Source organism: Ciconia boyciana, chromosome 3 (assembly GCF_034638445.1).
Source record: "Ciconia boyciana chromosome 3, ASM3463844v1, whole genome shotgun sequence".
NCBI classification, from domain to species: domain Eukaryota; kingdom Metazoa; phylum Chordata; class Aves; order Ciconiiformes; family Ciconiidae; genus Ciconia; species Ciconia boyciana.
Genome location: NC_132936.1, coordinates 73327117 through 73343890, shown reverse-complemented (window position 1 = coordinate 73343890; position 16774 = coordinate 73327117). Strand labels below are relative to the sequence as shown.

General features: G+C 38.4%; 1 protein-coding gene across 3 annotated transcripts in view; it reads left to right on the top strand.

Moving 5' to 3' along the window:
- Positions 1–16774, top strand: part of TAB2 (TGF-beta activated kinase 1 (MAP3K7) binding protein 2) — a 66880-nt gene that overhangs the window by 41503 nt on the left and 8603 nt on the right. For 2 of the 3 annotated variants that reach the window (XM_072856144.1, XM_072856143.1), the window contains exons 2-3: positions 6346–6535; positions 11935–13447. In XM_072856144.1, coding sequence (XP_072712245.1) covers positions 6434–6535; positions 11935–13447 — 1615 coding nt within the window. In that variant the 5' untranslated portion in view covers positions 6346–6433. Of the gene's footprint in view, positions 1–6345; positions 6536–9768; positions 10059–11934; positions 13448–16774 lie in introns of all 3 variants that reach the window. The other variant, XM_072856142.1, reaches the window with a different exon arrangement.

Below are 16774 nucleotides of genomic sequence, written 5' to 3'. Positions count from 1 at the left end.
TGTAGTTGAAGTATAAAGGCAGGTATAAAGGTTTCATGCATTTGGTTTTGGGGAAGGTGAAGGGTATGCTGTTTACTGTTGCAATGTTCTGCATATTTCCAAAAGCTGTTTTCTTGAACTCACAAAGGCTGTTCCAGAGTGGTAGCTGACCATAAATGGGACTTCAGTCAGAGTGCATCATAAGTTCAACTGAAATTGTTCAATACAGCAGTTATGCTAATATTTGCACAATTACCTTTGATATTTCTAATGCATGGACTGCATGTGAAGTTGTGGTAAGAAAAGATTAGTAATGAACAAGAAGTGCAGATAATATTCTAGACTGTCAGCTTCTTTGTTTAGATTGTTAGGTATAATTATGTCAAAATCAGTTTTGGCAGAATTTACTTTGAAGAACACTTGCATTATAAGTGTTTTGTGAAAAGTCAATATAATATAAGCTTAAGGCTTGTATTGAAGACTTGTCTCTGACCCATTGATGTTGAATGTGTGCTCTGTCAGAAGAAAGGAGATTTTTAAAATTATTTATTTCTTAACTAGCTATTGGTCCAGCATTATAACAGCCTAGTATTTGGCATCTGAATCATATTTCACACTAAGTCTTCTTTGAGTTTTTTAATAAACAAGATAAGCAGTTTATTTTGTGTGTCGTACTCATGGTTCTGAGTAGCCTTTGTGAGATGACACACTGTTTACTTTTGTATCAATAGTTTTCACAGAATAAAGCTTCAACAGGAGCTCCATCATGTTACAATTGCCAGGCCTTTTAAGTTATCTGGGGATCTTGCCAGTAGTCTTTAAAAGAACACAGCTAATTAATTCTTCCAGTTACTTAGTATTTCTGGCATAAGTGAGCACTAGGATCTTTGTTGTGCATGTCTCTCTTCAACAGTATAAAGTCACACTGAAGGATTTTTTGAAATAGCTAAAAGCAGTATATTAAAGCATTAGTAAATGGACATTACTACAAAAATAACTTGATATTGTACTGCACTCCAGTATTTAAAAGTTTTCCTTTGTAAGTAAACTCTGCTTTTAATAGTTTTAGGAAAAGTTCTTTCTCCGAGTCACCATTGCTGGATTTCATTTCTGCTGATAATTAATTTCTTGAATAGATTTTTCAGCTTACTTCTGTAATGCTGTATCGCCCTTATTTTATGCCCAGGTCTCTGAATGAAGCCAAAATGTTGCTGCCAGCAGTTTCCCTTACCTCCTGTTGGTACTCTTTTCTTCTACAGACTATTTACTGGCAGTGTTGGCTGTTCATTCTTGCATTTGTGCCTTTTATTTCCCACTGGTATAGATAACTTTCTAACAATATTCTGGATGTCCTGCTGCCAGATTCTGAGTTCCGTGGCTGACAACAACACTACATTTCTGTTCCTTAGGCATGCATCTGTCAAAATAACTTTCAGTTCCTTTAAGCTTTCCTCTAGCAAGATGGATGCTGAGTCCCTTTTATAGTTCCTTTGCAACTTCAAGAATTGCGAAGAAAAACGTTTAGTCTGTCTGTACTAGAGAGGCCTCATGAGGCCTCCTGGCCTGCCACTTCAGACTTCCTTAAGGTTAATTTGAGTTTATTAATAATCTTTAAATATCTTCGGGCTCTGCAGTAGGTTTTTCTTTTTTAAGTGATGATTGGAGTGACCTTAATATTCATATGATGCAAGTGCCTTTTTCATATGCTATACTGTCAATGAAGCCATATTAGTCACCTGCTGTAATTGAAACTGGAGAAAAAAAGGGCACTTTTTTCTTTTGTGAATGTGGTGGATATACTTTCTACAGGACTTTGAATATATTTCTCCATGAACGAAGATAGTGGGAGCAGAGCCTATTGCATTTATTTTCTCCCATACTACAGTAAATATAATCATATTCTACCATGTTGACACATTTGATGTACACGTACAAAAATTTGTTATAACTTTGGTAAAATGATAGAGTAGATGTTAATTCTAGCTCTTCCTGCACTAACTGCATGCATCTTCTTGGTGCTAAGCCACCAAAACTCAAAAGTACAGTAGTAAAATAAAAGTAAGCAGTCTCCCAAGTATTGCATGCTAACAAGAAATAATTGGATTTTACAAACATTGGATGATGCCCCATAAGTCATTTTATGCATCGTGAAGATGCAGAAAGGCTTCTCTGCAGCACTTCTTTGAATTTTAAGGTAATTATTGTAGTACTTTGCTGTTTCAGAGTAATAAATGGAAATTGTGGTCATTGTGTGTTTTATCAAGACTACCGACACTGAAAAATGAGCTAGAATACGAAGTATTTTATTGAAATGAAGCACTGGGGTGACAATGTGGAACATCCTCCTGGTTTTTAATGTTTTGAATAATAATTTTTAATCTGTTCTCTGTCTTTTTAATGAAAAGAGTGGATGCATGAATCTTTCCATGCAGTTTTTGCCGTAAGAGCTGTGAAGGTGCTGTTTTGCCAATCTGATCCATCAGACAAAAGATGGAAATTTATATAAAGAGTAAATACAAACTTTTTAGTACTGTACAGGGAATTTGATGGAGAGTATAGAATTTACTGTTCTGATAATATAGTGTATTGTGGTATGGGTTACTTTAATGTAGGTTAGAGAAATTGGAAAAAAATTAAGAGGTCTTGGGAGGATTGAGGGGGTTTTAACTATTTAGCAGTAAGTTTAATGGTATAAGAGGGGTGGAAAAATGGCACTGAACTGAGGTTAACCAGTTTCCTTCTTGTTAATAGAATCCTGTATTTTTCTGGACTTGCTGTGATCTTGTCAGCTTTGAATTTTAATTGGAGAAGCATTGAAGCACAGTTATCGTTGATAAACAATTTAATTAAAGTGCTTAATTTGTTGTGTGTTTTCCCTCTTCTGAACAGTGTTTTTCTTAATAGTTGCTTAAAAGAAAGTGTAAGATCAATAGTGTTTTGTCCCTGCTCGGATTTGTCTAGCATTCCAAACTATTGAAGAAATAACACAGGTGTGTTTTTAGTGAGGCATGGATTCATTCGTTTTTAAAATGGCACTACCACTGCCACGGAGTTGACTTTTTCAGAGTTTAAGAATGTAAGATTTCAGAGCAGTGTCAGCCCAGCTCATGTTTTCTGTCGTTTTTTAAACAATTGGGAGTGGGATCTCCAGTCGCTGTTAATCCAAGCTGAGGGCAGATAGCTGCTAAAGGTGCTTTCAGGGGAGTGTGCGCAGCCACGTGCTCAAGGGCCTGCTCTCAGTTCTGGCTGAAGCTTGTGCTCCCTGCCTGGATCATCAGCTCTTCTTTCGGGTCTGCTGTAGTGAACAGCCATTTGCTCCGAGACTTCAGGGACTCCTACAGTATTCTTTGTTCCCAAACCTTTATGAATTGCTTGCTTTAAACCTCAGTAAATGTAAACAAGCTTTACCATCGTTTTAACGGTATATGTACATACTGAACATTGTGCTAGCCAATGCATGGGAGGGGAAAGGAACTCTCTAGCGCTTGAATTTGTGTTTAAAGACTGTTTAATGACTTCATTTTAACTTTTGCAATTCTTATCCCTTATTTTAACCATATTAATGTTATGTTTAATGTAGCTTTTCTCTGTAACAGAGTAAAAGCCAGGCACTTTTTCTGGTAGAAAATAAACTACCACTTTTTGTTTCAGATGAGGTATTTAATTGTGTTTCTCTCTGGCCAGGGTGATTTTTCTCAGTTGTGTAAGCCAAGATTTGCTGCTTCAGTTGGCTTTTGAACGTGGTTTTCAGAGGTATAGCTTGAGTTGTTCAAAACAAAATACTTTAATCCTCTGCTTCTCCAACATTGCCGTTTCTGAGGCCTCTTAGGTGTGTCTAAACTTCAGTCTAAAGTATGACCGCAGCTTGTTTAGGTGTATCCATGCTACCTTTAAATTAGTGATCTTGGGTACTGATAGCAGCAGCCACAGGGTGCCTTATGTAGCAGTTGTCTTCAATATTTCTCTAACGCCTTTGAGATAGCACTCTTGGTATATGCAGAGTAAATTTGTGCAGGATTAGTGCAGGTGTGTACATAATTAAACTGTAATCATACTGTGACTTAGTGTTAAATGTGTGCTTGCTACTTTTAATTTACTTGTGTAGGACTCACAAAATCCTGTCCTGCCTGCTATTTTCACAGGTCTTCATACTGTTCACCTCTTTGCAGATAGGTGGTTTTGTTTTGTTGGGTGTTTTAGGGTGGTTTTGGGTTTTTTTTAGATCATACAGGTCTGAAGGGAACCAGACTTCCTAGCTCCTGAAGAGTTGGGCTGCTCTGGCTCCATGAATAAAGTGCACGAAGAGAAGGGAAGCTGAACTTGCATAGTCAGATAAACAGAATGTGTATTCTGGGAAGGAATACCATAACCTGAGTTTCCAGTTCTAGCAGTCTTGGCTGGTACTTGTCATATGTTAAGGTTTTTTGAAGTTGTGGTACTGTTTTCAATAGTGGAATATTGTGGTGTTATGTGCACTAAAAACTGTGGGTAGGATTGTAGTCTATGTTTTATCAAAACATGTCTGAATATTCTAATAAATTTCTGTTCTTGCTTGTATTTTTAATTAAGTATGTATTGTGATTGTATCAGAGAAGATGGGATTTATGGGACTAAAATAATGAGCAGATGTTTACTGGAATATTCTTAGGACTTTCAGTCTTCACTATTTTATTAGCTAACAAGTTGGTTTTTCTCATGTGTAGTGTGTATAAATGGAGTCTCCAGAGTAACATGTATTTTGGGTTGGTTTGATTTTTTTATTTCTTTCTTCAGAGCTATTCTTAAATTGTTGGCAGAAAGTTGAACTGGTTCATGTGTTGCTTTTCAGATCACGTTTAGCTATTATTGGAAGTGTTCTAGTTCAAGCCAATTACCAGTTGACTGGTAATTGTATCAGTTCAGATTAGAGAAGACATAGGAGTTGAAAAAGTCTTACGATAGAATGGTTCAGGACTAGTATATAATATAGTGGTTCAGTGGTCCTGGAATAGTGTTATGCCTGTCTTGTCATCCCTGCTGAAATGATGTGCTTTGTGCTTTCTCATCAATTCGTTGCAGGTTTTTCCTCCATCTTTTCAGTCTGAAGAGAGGTTGTAGCATTGCACTACATTACATTTGAATCACAAGTGGTGTTAATACACTAGAAAATTGTGATTAATGCTCCCCAATTAACTTGCCACTAGTCCTTTTTAGTGCATAGAAGTACAGAAACACAAGCATGTAGGCTCGCTTACAAGGTGAGTGTGCCAGTGGGGTGGTTGGGAAAGAACTCGAGCTGATGGGATCCAGGGAGCAGCATGTATAGGTGCCTTGTGGTATTGGAGGCAGTTCTCTGCTGCAGGTTGCCATGAGTCAGCACATGGGGTACTAGCGCATGTTGAATATGAGGCAAAGAAAAAAAAGAAAAGAAAAGCAGGTAGAGAAGGGGAAGAGAAAATGAATAAATTGATAGAGATGTTTGAATAAGACTTTCTAACTTAAGAGGTAAATGAATGTTGGAGTTGACTACTTCGGGTTTTTTATAAACCATATGGTCACATTTATTTGTAATATTAGTTTATATGAAGAAGATACCATTCCATTGCTTAACACATAGGTGCATTCTTCCAAACTTAAATGGTAGAAATTCTTCTTGGTAAAAGTCTATGGGTATCATATGGCCAGGACAGATAATTTGTATAAATGTGTTGATTGAGTGATTGTGATATCTTATTCATAACTCTTTATAATTTCCTTCAAAGGAGAAACAGAATTAGTTGAAGAAACCTGAGTTGTTATAGGGTTATTTCCTTCTAGTCATGATCTCAGAATATTTCTTAAGTATATTGGGTGAAAAACAAGTAGACTATTGCAAGTAAATCCTGAAACTTAAAACACTGAAATTCTAGCCACAATATCCTGATAGTAGACAATAACAGTGATGGTAAAGGTAACAGTGTAGGTACACTCAAAAGCTGAATGAACACTATCTTCCTATTTTTGATGTGGACTACTTCGTGTTTGCTTGTGTTTTAAAAATAAGTAAAAATGCTGTTCTTAAAACCATGGATTTTAATACTTCGATAAATCAAGTATTTTTTTTTATTCTTAATATGTTTTATAATGTCAATATAAAAACCAAGATAGAAGGAAACTGATCAGGAGATGTCTATAAATGGGCAATTTTCAAGGTTATGAATGTGTGAAGGACAATTAAGTAGACAGAGATGTCACATTGGAAAACATTGAAATAAAATACAGACTTACATTTCATAATTGGAAAGGGGGTGTGTGTGTGTGTTGTTTTTTTGGGGTGGTTTTTTGTTGGGTTTTGTTACATCAGAAGTGCTTGCTTTCAGTGTCTTAAGGCTTTCCTTCCTCTTCCAGAAAATGCTGGGACAGAAGAGATGAGTACTCCCTTTACTAAGGCCTAAAACTGCCTGTTGAAAAACAATCCTGACCAGGCAATATACGAATGGCCCAAGGAAGCCAGCAAATTGATATTCAGGTTTTACATGACCTGCGACAGAAGTTTCCTGAGGTACCTGAAGGTGTTGTATCCAGATGCATGTTACAGGTCAGTGTTCTGTTAATGACTGTACGAGTAAGCAGTGTTGCTTATTTTAAGTGTTATGTATGGGTGTCTCCTTTGAAAGCAGAGCAGATTTTTTCCTTTCTATTTTCTTTTTTCAGTGAGACAAATATACAGAGCCAATTTCTTTATGTTGCACAGCAAGCTAAGTGTTAAATTGGCCTCTCTTTTTCCATGTCTAATCAGGGGTGGCCCCAGGTAAACCAGCCTGTAAATCACTGTGTGCATGGAGACTACCGTCTCGCCAATCAGTATGCTCGTGCCTTTTGGCCACCTCAAGAGCCAAAACTAACTGTGGCAAAAGGAGGGATGCAAAGCCAACTTGAGTCCAGCAGGGACAATTTAAGGCAGTGCTACAAATTTAAGATGCTACAAATTTAAGACAGTGCGCCGCCCCCTGCTTTGAGGGTCAGGGCAGGTCCAGAAGCAACTTTGCTACCTGGTCTCCATCAGGCATCAGGGTAATAGTGGGCCCTTGCCTGCATGCAGGTTGGCCCCACTGCTTTCCACTCCCAGCTCCCTTGGCCTGCAGAACCAGTGCTGGTGGCCTTACAGATCTTCTGCAGCAGGGAGCCTGGGAGTGTAGTGCGGGCACACCAAAGTTCTCTGTCTGAGCCAGCCTGAATCAGGCAGGACTCGGTGATTGTAGCCTAGCATCCACCGTGTTAGACCTGAGTGGGTGTGATGCACTAGTGTTCTTCTGCCCAGTGCTTCCCAGGGCTTTGGCTGCCAGATGGGCTTCGTTTGTTTTGTTGTAGCTTTGGAGTCCATGCTGCTTATCTATGGATTTCTGTTTGGGCTTGGTAGTAACAAAACATTTTTGTCTGGTACTGCAGTTAATGCTAAGGCTATGGACTGCCATATCATCAACTTCTACCTTCAGCTGTTTCCTCTACTGCCACTATCAGAGTACTTATGCCCATATTTTGTATCAACTTCTGCTCTATAACATCACGTTAGTTACTTCGGCACATGAATTAATATGCCCATCCAAAGCCTGACATAGGGACACCTGAATGCCTAGAGTTAACAAATGCTGATAGACTTACTTAACCGTGTTGCTTAAACATGTTTGCTTTGCATTTTCCAGTGATTCCAAAGCATCCGTACTGATTGGATTTTTTTCATTATCTAAGGTATTCAACCTTTGAGTACTCTGGATAGTAAGAGGATTGTCTGAATATTCGTACTGATCATGAGTATACACAACTTGATTGGAAAAAAGATGGGTTATGAGTTCCAGAAGCTAGCTGTCTCTGGACTATGGCTAGGACATCTGTAGTTATGAGTCAGCGTTCTTTCTATCATAATTGTTTGTCTTGCTTTTTATATGTATTTTTATTTATAAAATACATATATATGTATACTTACCTATGTATATGTAGTCACACACATGTGCATCCAAACACAGTGTTTGTACTGTTGGGAGAAGTGTGACTGTGCCAATTTAACATTCATATTTTCAAGACTTTATCATGACTCACAATTCATACTAGAGTAAGAAGCTGTGAAAAGTGCAGTTCTTTGAGAGAATTGTTTTTGATTTGCAAGAGGGCAAAATCCTGCTCGGGGCTCGTGAGGTTTCAAGGTTTCCCCAACCCTTTCTCGCTAATTATTTAGCAGAAGAGGAAACTGAACCAGACTATAAATTGCCTATATTTGTTCTCAGGATTATACACCGCCGTTTTTATATTAGTTCTCTGTAGGACTAATCTAATTCGTACAGTTTTGTTCTTCAAACATGAGAACTGCTTGTTGAGCAAGGTCAATGGACTTGACAGAGTGAATGCATCCGTAATCACCTTTTGAATGTAATTCTTGATAAATTTAAAAGCTAGTGCTTGGCTCTTGAGAGACTCGGCAGTCTTCATAACATTGAATACAGTGGATTTTTTTTAATATAAAAAGGAGACTTATAACTGTGAAAAAAAGATACTGTACATCCCATTCTTTGACAGAGATATGGGAGAAGGGTTTAGATTTTGAGGGAATGTTTTAGGTCAGCTTTCATAAGAGGATTTTTAAAAAATTATATAGGGCAATTAATGTTCCATATGTGCAATATTGTTACACTGATTTTTTACACTAGAAGGCTACCTTTGTTGTTGTTGTTAACTGAGAGCTCCTAAGACTCACCAACAAAATCCTGTCATGTTGCTGGTTCTTTGAAATTTCATGAGCTCTGGTTTCTCTGAATTGGATAGCTTCTAGTTATGCTAATCCTCTGAGAGAGTGGGTTTTTTGGGGTTTTGGTTTGTTTTTTGTTAAAGAAGCCTAACATGACCTCTTTAAACCAACAAATTTTGTACTTGGATTGGTGGTAAAGATTGGGAAGCAGAATTTGAGAGTACTTTTGCATGTGTTTGCAGTACTGCTGGAACAGTGTCTGAATCCTGAGTTCTGCCTTCTTGGAGTTGAGCATAGTGGAAAGAATTTTCGATAAATGCAGTAACTGTGGCTTAGGTCAGAGATGAGTATTTAAGGACATTATCAGGTATAAGAAATGGTGCATTCGCCTTGCCCCCACAATACCTGATGTGCAAGCATTATGAATCAGGATGAAGTTGTTTTTAAACCAGGAGGTATAAGATACCCCAGGAGAGAACCTGAAAGAGTTTAAGCAGTTATGCAGTTTATAATGATAGTGACAAGAGGCTTTTATAACAAGAAAAGTTTCTTCAGATCACTGTGAATTGTGCAGGAAAACTATACAGATACTTCAGTGCTCTTTGAATTTTTTTTAGCCAAACACTTTCAGCTTGTTTTTAAAGGAAGGTTTTTAGCATTATATGTTTATAATGAAAAACTTAAGGGTAAACAGAGTATGCAAATGTCTTGAGGTGAATAGCCCACTGTTGAAATATCTAAACAATATCTAATATACTAAAAACAGAGGACCACCAAAAATATAATGGGATGAAATTTAAACCTGTGTAATCTAGGGAGTAAAAAGTTTTATTGCTTTTTTGTGATGACAGCACTGAATGTTCCTGAGAAGTTTTGCATTCCCTCCATTCTTCCCAATAAGCCGCCTGCATTCAGCTCTCCCCTTCTCCTCATTTAAAGGAGTCACTGCAGCGTCCCCAGTCTGTGGACATTGTCCTTTTTTGTGTCTGGAGCATTCTGTAACTACCTGCTCCTCAAGTCTACGTCCTCTCCTTGCTTCCTCATTTCCCTCCAACATTCTTATTCTTTCTTTTTTTTTCTTTCTCTTTCAGGGTGCCAACATTTTAAACTCAATTGGGACATGGGCAGAGCTAAGATGAGGGGTATTGTTTTGCTGGAATATGCTCAGTTCTGCCATCAACCGGTTCTCTGATCTATAAAGAGCTAGAAGCGGTTGAAACTCTGCCTCTGCCAGCCAGAAGATGCCAGGGGTTCCATGTGCCCCCGTTTCCCCTTTGAGTTCTCCAATTTGCTCATTGACGTCACTGAAATTTTGGAATTGATTGGATGCAGTCTTAAAAAAGAAAAAAAAATTGTCCAAAGAAATGCATTCAAGCTGAATGTAAGGGCCTTGCAAGCTTGGCCTGTTCCTTTTTGGTTTGGTATTTTTGGCCTTTCTGTTAATAATTTTAATTCACCTAAGTTCATGCAAAATCTGCCTTTAAGATCTTTCTAGCTTGTTTTTCTGTGGCATCCTATCTTTTTCCCTTTTCTAGCTCCCTTTTCTCCTTTGCAACAAATGCAAGGCTGTTGTTCTTATCTTTTCTTACCCACTGTTCTGTCCGTGTGTGATTCTGTTCTTCACTACTAACTTCATTTGATTACTTTGTCCTCTGGTGCTTATTGCAAACTAGAGCTGGTATGCATACCATCAATTTGACCCATTTTCCTATCTCTCAAGACTCTTCTGCAACAATCCTTATATACAGCTGGTTAGTTAGATAGCCTTTAGGGAATCCTGTTATTTTAAAAGGTTTTGTGCCTGTGGTTTTTTGTGGGATTTTTTTTTTTAAAGAATTCAGCACTGCATCTGGCCTGTATGAACACATAGTTTTGGTTTTGTGGGTGGAGTTTAGCCTTGTCAGTCCTCTCCCACTTCTGTTATGTCCATCCTTTTTTCTCTTTTTTTTTTTTAAAATCTGTAAGGTAGAGGCAGTCTTGCTATGCCTGCACAACACTCTCTATGACCTCTCATCCTGGTTGAAGGATGAGAACTACTGTCTGCTAGTTTAACAAAAACAACTTGATACAAAGCATGTAGCATGGATCAATTTATCCTGCTTGTGTTATTCTTTAACTGATAATGTTACTACTTGGCATATGCAATTTTTTCCTTGATCATATGCATTCTTTCTAGTAACTGTTTCTGTGTGCTGGATGAATTTGACACCTATTTAGTTTTAATAACATCTGGGCCTCAACAGGTGCTCTTCTGGCTGAAAGTATTAACCTTTATTTCTTGAGGGTGGCAGGGGGGTTCTGTAAGAAAAGTGGTATGGACAGAGCACAATATTAAGAAATTACGCCACTGATGCATGTTCACTCTTTGCTAAAAATCCTTATGTAGGGAACTAAATTGGGAAGATCCGAGTACCATATTACTAAACATGTGGAAAAAGAGAAGAGGGATTAGCAGTTTGCTTCTGAAATGTTCTTAAAAAGCAAATTAGCTAGGTTGTGGTTTTTGTTCTAAGTCATCCTATTACAGGTTTTATAAAGTAACTTTGTACAAATGTAAGTACTTAAAAGCTTTGAAAGCAGTGGTTTAAAATGAAAATACAAATGTCCCCTGGGTTTTCCATTAATAGTTTCATCTTGCAAAAGAGTAATCCTGCTGTATTTGTATAAACTGAATTTTTATATTTCTTCTGAAGTCATGTATAACTCATTGGGTCGGCATGTTTCTTCTCTGCATAAGAATCACTTTCCATTTTCAGCAGGAGGTAATGCATAACTGGTATTGAAGTGTTTGGGAAAACATTTGAAATAAACATGTATTTTTATTTTTGTTTTTTAAGTTATTAACCAGTAATGTGCAGGTGCTGTGAATCCATTCCTTCTGTCATTTTCCCCCTCAAGCCAGAGATTTGGTCATTGCTGAAGATTGTTCTGAAATTGAGAAGGAATAGTAAAAGTGTTGATCCAAGGTGTATCATACTGTATGGTGTTAGCTTGTCAAGGTCCAAGATCTCCCTGTCGTTGCTTCAGCAGCAGTGCAGACCTCCGCTCTTGGTGCCAGTGACTGAGTCACTGTTCTCAAAATAGTAAGCTTCACATGCAAAGCCCCCTTGTGCATGTGTAGCAGCTATGCTAGCCGACCACCTAAAGCTTTTTGTTTGATGCAACATTGTTAATTTTTCAGTGATAATTGGATGCATATATATTTAAGTGTGATGGTATTTTATCAGTAATGTCAAACTTTCATCTGTCTTTTATAGAATAACAATAATTTGGATGCCTGTTGTGCAGTTCTCTCTCAGGAGAGCACAAAGTATCTCTACGGTGAAGGAGACCTAGGTTTTTCGGATGATTCTGGGATTCCTGGACTACGAAATCACATGACATCTCTTAATTTGGATTTGCAGTCACAGAATGTGTATCACCATGGAAGAGAAGGAAGTAGAATGAATGGAAGTAGGACTCTAGCTCACAGTGTTAGTGATGGACACCTTCAAACCAGTCAGTCCAACAATGAACTGTTTCAGCAGGAACCACAGACAGCACCTGCGCAGGTTCCACAAGGATTTAATGTCTTTGGGATGGCTAACACAGTTAGTACTTCTAATCCAGGGCAGCATCTTGGATTTCACCTAGGCAGCAAAGGAGTATCTAACTTGTCTCAGCAAACACCCAGATTCAACCCCATTATGGTAACTTTAGCCCCAAATATTCAGCCTGGTCGCAATACCCCTACGTCTTTGCACATACATGGTGTACCTCCTCCTGTACTTAACAGTCCACAGGGAAATTCTATCTATATTAGGCCTTACATTACAGCTCCTAGTGGTACCACTCGACAGACACAGCAGCAGCCAGGCTGGGCATCTCATTTTAATCCCATGCACCCTCAGCAAGTCTACCAGCCTTCACAGCCAAGTCCCTGGACTACTCTTCCTACATCCAGTACTACGCCACATACCTCATCGCAACACTCAACACAGCCAAATCAGCAAGGCCACCAGACTTCTCATGTCTATATGCCTATCAGTTCTCCTACTACTCCACAAGCACCTATGATTCATTCATCTGGTAGCTCACAATCGTCTGCTCATAGCCAATACAACATTCAGAATATATCCACAGGACCTCGCAAAAATCAAATTGAAATCAAACTTGAACCACCACAAAGAAACAGTTCTTCTAAGTTGCGTTCAACTGGCCCTCGCACCTCCACTACTCCCTCTTCCCTCAACAGCCAGACATTAAGTAGAAGTCAACCCACTGTTTACATATCAGCCAGTCCTCCAAATACTGATGAAGTGATTACACGCGGTCAGCCCAAGGTCTACATTTCAGCAAATGCCACAACAGGAGATGATCAAGTCGTGCGGAACCAGCCCACGCTTTTCATATCGACAAATCCTGGAGTATCTACCACTTCTAGGAATATGTCTGGTCAAGTAAGCATGGGTCCTGCATTTATTCATCACCATCCACCCAAGAGTCGAGCAGTGGGCAACAGCACCACTGCAACCTCTCCCCGAGTGGTGGTTACGCAGCCTAACACAAAATATACTTTTAAAATTACAGTTTCTCCAAATAAGCCCCCTGCAGTTTCCCCAGGGGTAGTGTCCCCAACCTTTGAACCTACAAACCTTCTAAACCTTCCTGATCACTATGTTGAACCAGAGGGTATCCAGCATCTTACTGACCCTGTTTTAGCACATGTGGATAGGATCAGTGATGCACGGAAATTGAGTATGGGATCTGATGATGCTGCCTACACGCAAGGTAATATTCTTAATATAAATAGTAGAGATTTCAACCAGGTTGTCAATTCAATGTGTAGATTACAGAACAGGAAACAGTTGATAACCTTTGTGATGTTAATGCATTATCTTCAACTTTAGTGTTCATGAGCATTTCCTAAATAAAAAAGCTTTATAAGTAAATAATAGATTTCTTTTTATGGTGAAGACATGTAACTGAATACTTGGAGATAATTCTTCGATTTGTCCTAAGTAGATATGTTATCTGTCTAATGAAGTGGAGTCATAGCGTCTTCATTTTTATGTTGTTCTGAAAGAAACGTCTAAGCTTGTTCAATTTGTCCTAACAATTTAAAGTTACAAGTCTACTGGCAGATTTTTTTGAATCAGTTGAGATACTGTTTCCACTGGATAATGTTCCCATCTTTTTCTTTTTGCGAGTGTTATTTAAGAAGCAAGAAAAGCAGACTTCAAAAGCAATTAGTGGGACGAAGAGTTGGCCTCCATGTTTCCTAATGCGTGCCTGACAATAAAATGCTTAAAGTCTTCATATTTACTTCTGTTATGTTATAAAATGTGAGAAGGAACACCACACCAAAGAAAGCTATTTTAAAGGATCAGTGGTAATGGGAGGGTAAAACTTAAAATATGTGATATGGCAACCCAATCTATTAATCTTTTTCTTCTGTTTTCATGTTTTTGCATGCTTTTATTACCAATTTGATGGTTTATTAACCCTCCTGTAGACTTTTTGTATAAAGATGTTGAATGAGTCTTACGATATTTAAGCAGTGTTCAGGATAGGTTGTCAAAATAACTTCTCTTTGACCTCATTGGTCCTCTTTGGACTTGGCAAACAATGCAGCATTAAAAAACTGTCTTGTTCCATGACCACTATAAATGTTCTTCAGATTAATTTAGCCATTTTGTTTTGTGTAAGTAAGTACAGTGATCAGGACTCTGGAAGCCTGGTCTGCATCTGGAGTACTATAGTAATGAAGTGAATCAAAAACTGATTATAGCTTACGTACTGCTTCTCTCAAAGATGTAATTACATCTGGAATAATCCATCTGAACTCAAGTATCTAAAGGTTAGGTGTCAAAACCAAAAAACTAATCATCCTAGACTGTCTTTTACAATCAATGAAGAGTTGAAGAACTTCAGAAGATGATTCATCTGTAGATAAGCAAAACAAATTGCCCTCCAGAAGTGCTATTCCTTTTCCTTACTCTGAAGGCAGACCTGGATGGCTGTTTTAGTACTAGAAGACTTTAGATACCCAGAAATTAAGCAATCAAAATCTTGTCCTTAGGCTCTAAATACTCTTCTAGATCATAAACTTGCTTCCCAAGCATTCTGCATTTTATGTACCTGTTGAGGAAGGGCCTCCCTTTCTCCTGTTCTGCCTTTCTGATGGAACTGACTTCTACCAGATCTAGCTCTTCATCTCTTGTACTCCTGGTAGTGACGGCTACTGTAACCTGACTTCCTGCACAATCTCTATAGGCCATGGGTATCAGCATCCGGTTTATCAAGCTGAGGCAAGCTTGCAACGCCTGTTTCTGCTGTGCTGCCTAGAGTTCAAAAGAGTTGACTGGCTCATACCTGCTGTGGAGCCCAGTTGTACCTGAAGCCAAGACATAGATGCAGTTTTTAGATGAAGCGTAGATGCATGATGTGGGCTGGTGCAGCTGTAGGGACCTTAGGGAAACACCATCCTTCTGTGTCCTTCACTAGTTCATATAAAGTATGCTCACGCTTCTGAAGTTCTTTACAATCAGAAGTGTTTGGGATTTCTGGCATGTGTTGCTCCATTTCTGCTGCAACAAGTGCAATGTTTTTAAAATTTTTGTTATTATTTAATCTTTGGGAAGTTGAGAAGATAGTGTGATAGATTGACTTGTATGATCTTGATATCTGGAATTCCAAATTATTGCTGTTAAACTTGAATCTTTTACTTAGAGGTGGGTTTTTTGCCTGTTACATACCAAAAGGGATTTGAGTTACTTGATGCTTTCTGTTGTGAGGCCATGTTCTAAGCTGCTTATAACTTAGCCAGACTGTGCAAAAAACCCTCCATGCTAGGTGCTTGTCTCAGTTTTAGCTAGAACAGATGAGTAGTTTCTCTGGCCATGATTAGAGAAAAATGTATTTTCATCAGCTTTTCCATTTCTGCCCAGAATGCTCCTTATCTTGGCAGGGAGAACTGAAACTGGCTTGGGGTAAAAGGAATGTGGAAGGTGGAGTTGCTTTGGTGTCAAAGGAGATTTCCTTTACTTTGTTCCAGTGAAACACATTCATATGCATGGTCCAACCCAGGAGAATAGAAGGTGTTGAACCTATCTGCAAGTGCTGCTGCCTGCCACCTGAGAGGCTTTACTTCAGTTATGGTGTGTGTAGGCACTCCAGTCTCTTTCCATGATTAGATTTCTGGTTTTCCTCCCAAGTAAGTCGCAGAGGGTAGTAGAAGGCTGCCACAGATTTCTGTCTTGTTTGCTGCCAGAACTGGAGGTTATATGATGTCAAAAGGAGTAGGGTGTTGCTCAGATAAAATCAATGTAGTTACCCTGCAATGCTGGGTTATATCTCTGCCACTGACTTTGTGATGCTAAGAAACTCACTGTCACCAGACTTTTCAGAAGTGGTTGCTAATTGATGTTTCTCGTTTTCTGGGATTCCAGTTTGAGATACTGCGGACTTGCTTGTGGAAGCATTGAGAGCACTCATCCACTACTGAAGTCAATATGAATTAATAATGCTGTGAGAAGAGTAGTGCTAGGTACATGCCCAGAAGGACAGCCAAAAGAGATGCATATTTATGCTTATCTATTTACTATCAGTTCTGTGTGTGTACAGGAGTATCAGTTCCCATTACTTAGCAGGTATTTAAATTTATAATTAGTTTTATGAATATGAAGTAATTACCTGAGATTTCAATATATAATTTACTTTAGTATGAAGTGTCTTATAGATGAAAAACAATGAAACCCTGTTACAAACTGAAAATAGTGTACTCAGAAATGTTTGTGATGTACACTCACTATGCATGCAATCCTGTGTTGAATAGTGAGGCTAAACAATTATTTAATAGTTGCTCGTTCTGTGTATAGTTTTCTATCTGTATAATGGGCAGGCATCCTATCAAGAAAATACATAATTGTATAATAAAATCTTTAGGTTGATGTTTTTGTACTAGGGAGCTTAAGTCCCTTAGTTCAATACTACTTGGCTTTTGACTGTCTGACTTTTTCATATTATTTTCTTTAACCTGGGGAGGGGATGGTATGCATAGTTACAGTTAATCATTGGTACCAACTATAGGTTGGTGGATGTATGTTTACTTAGCAA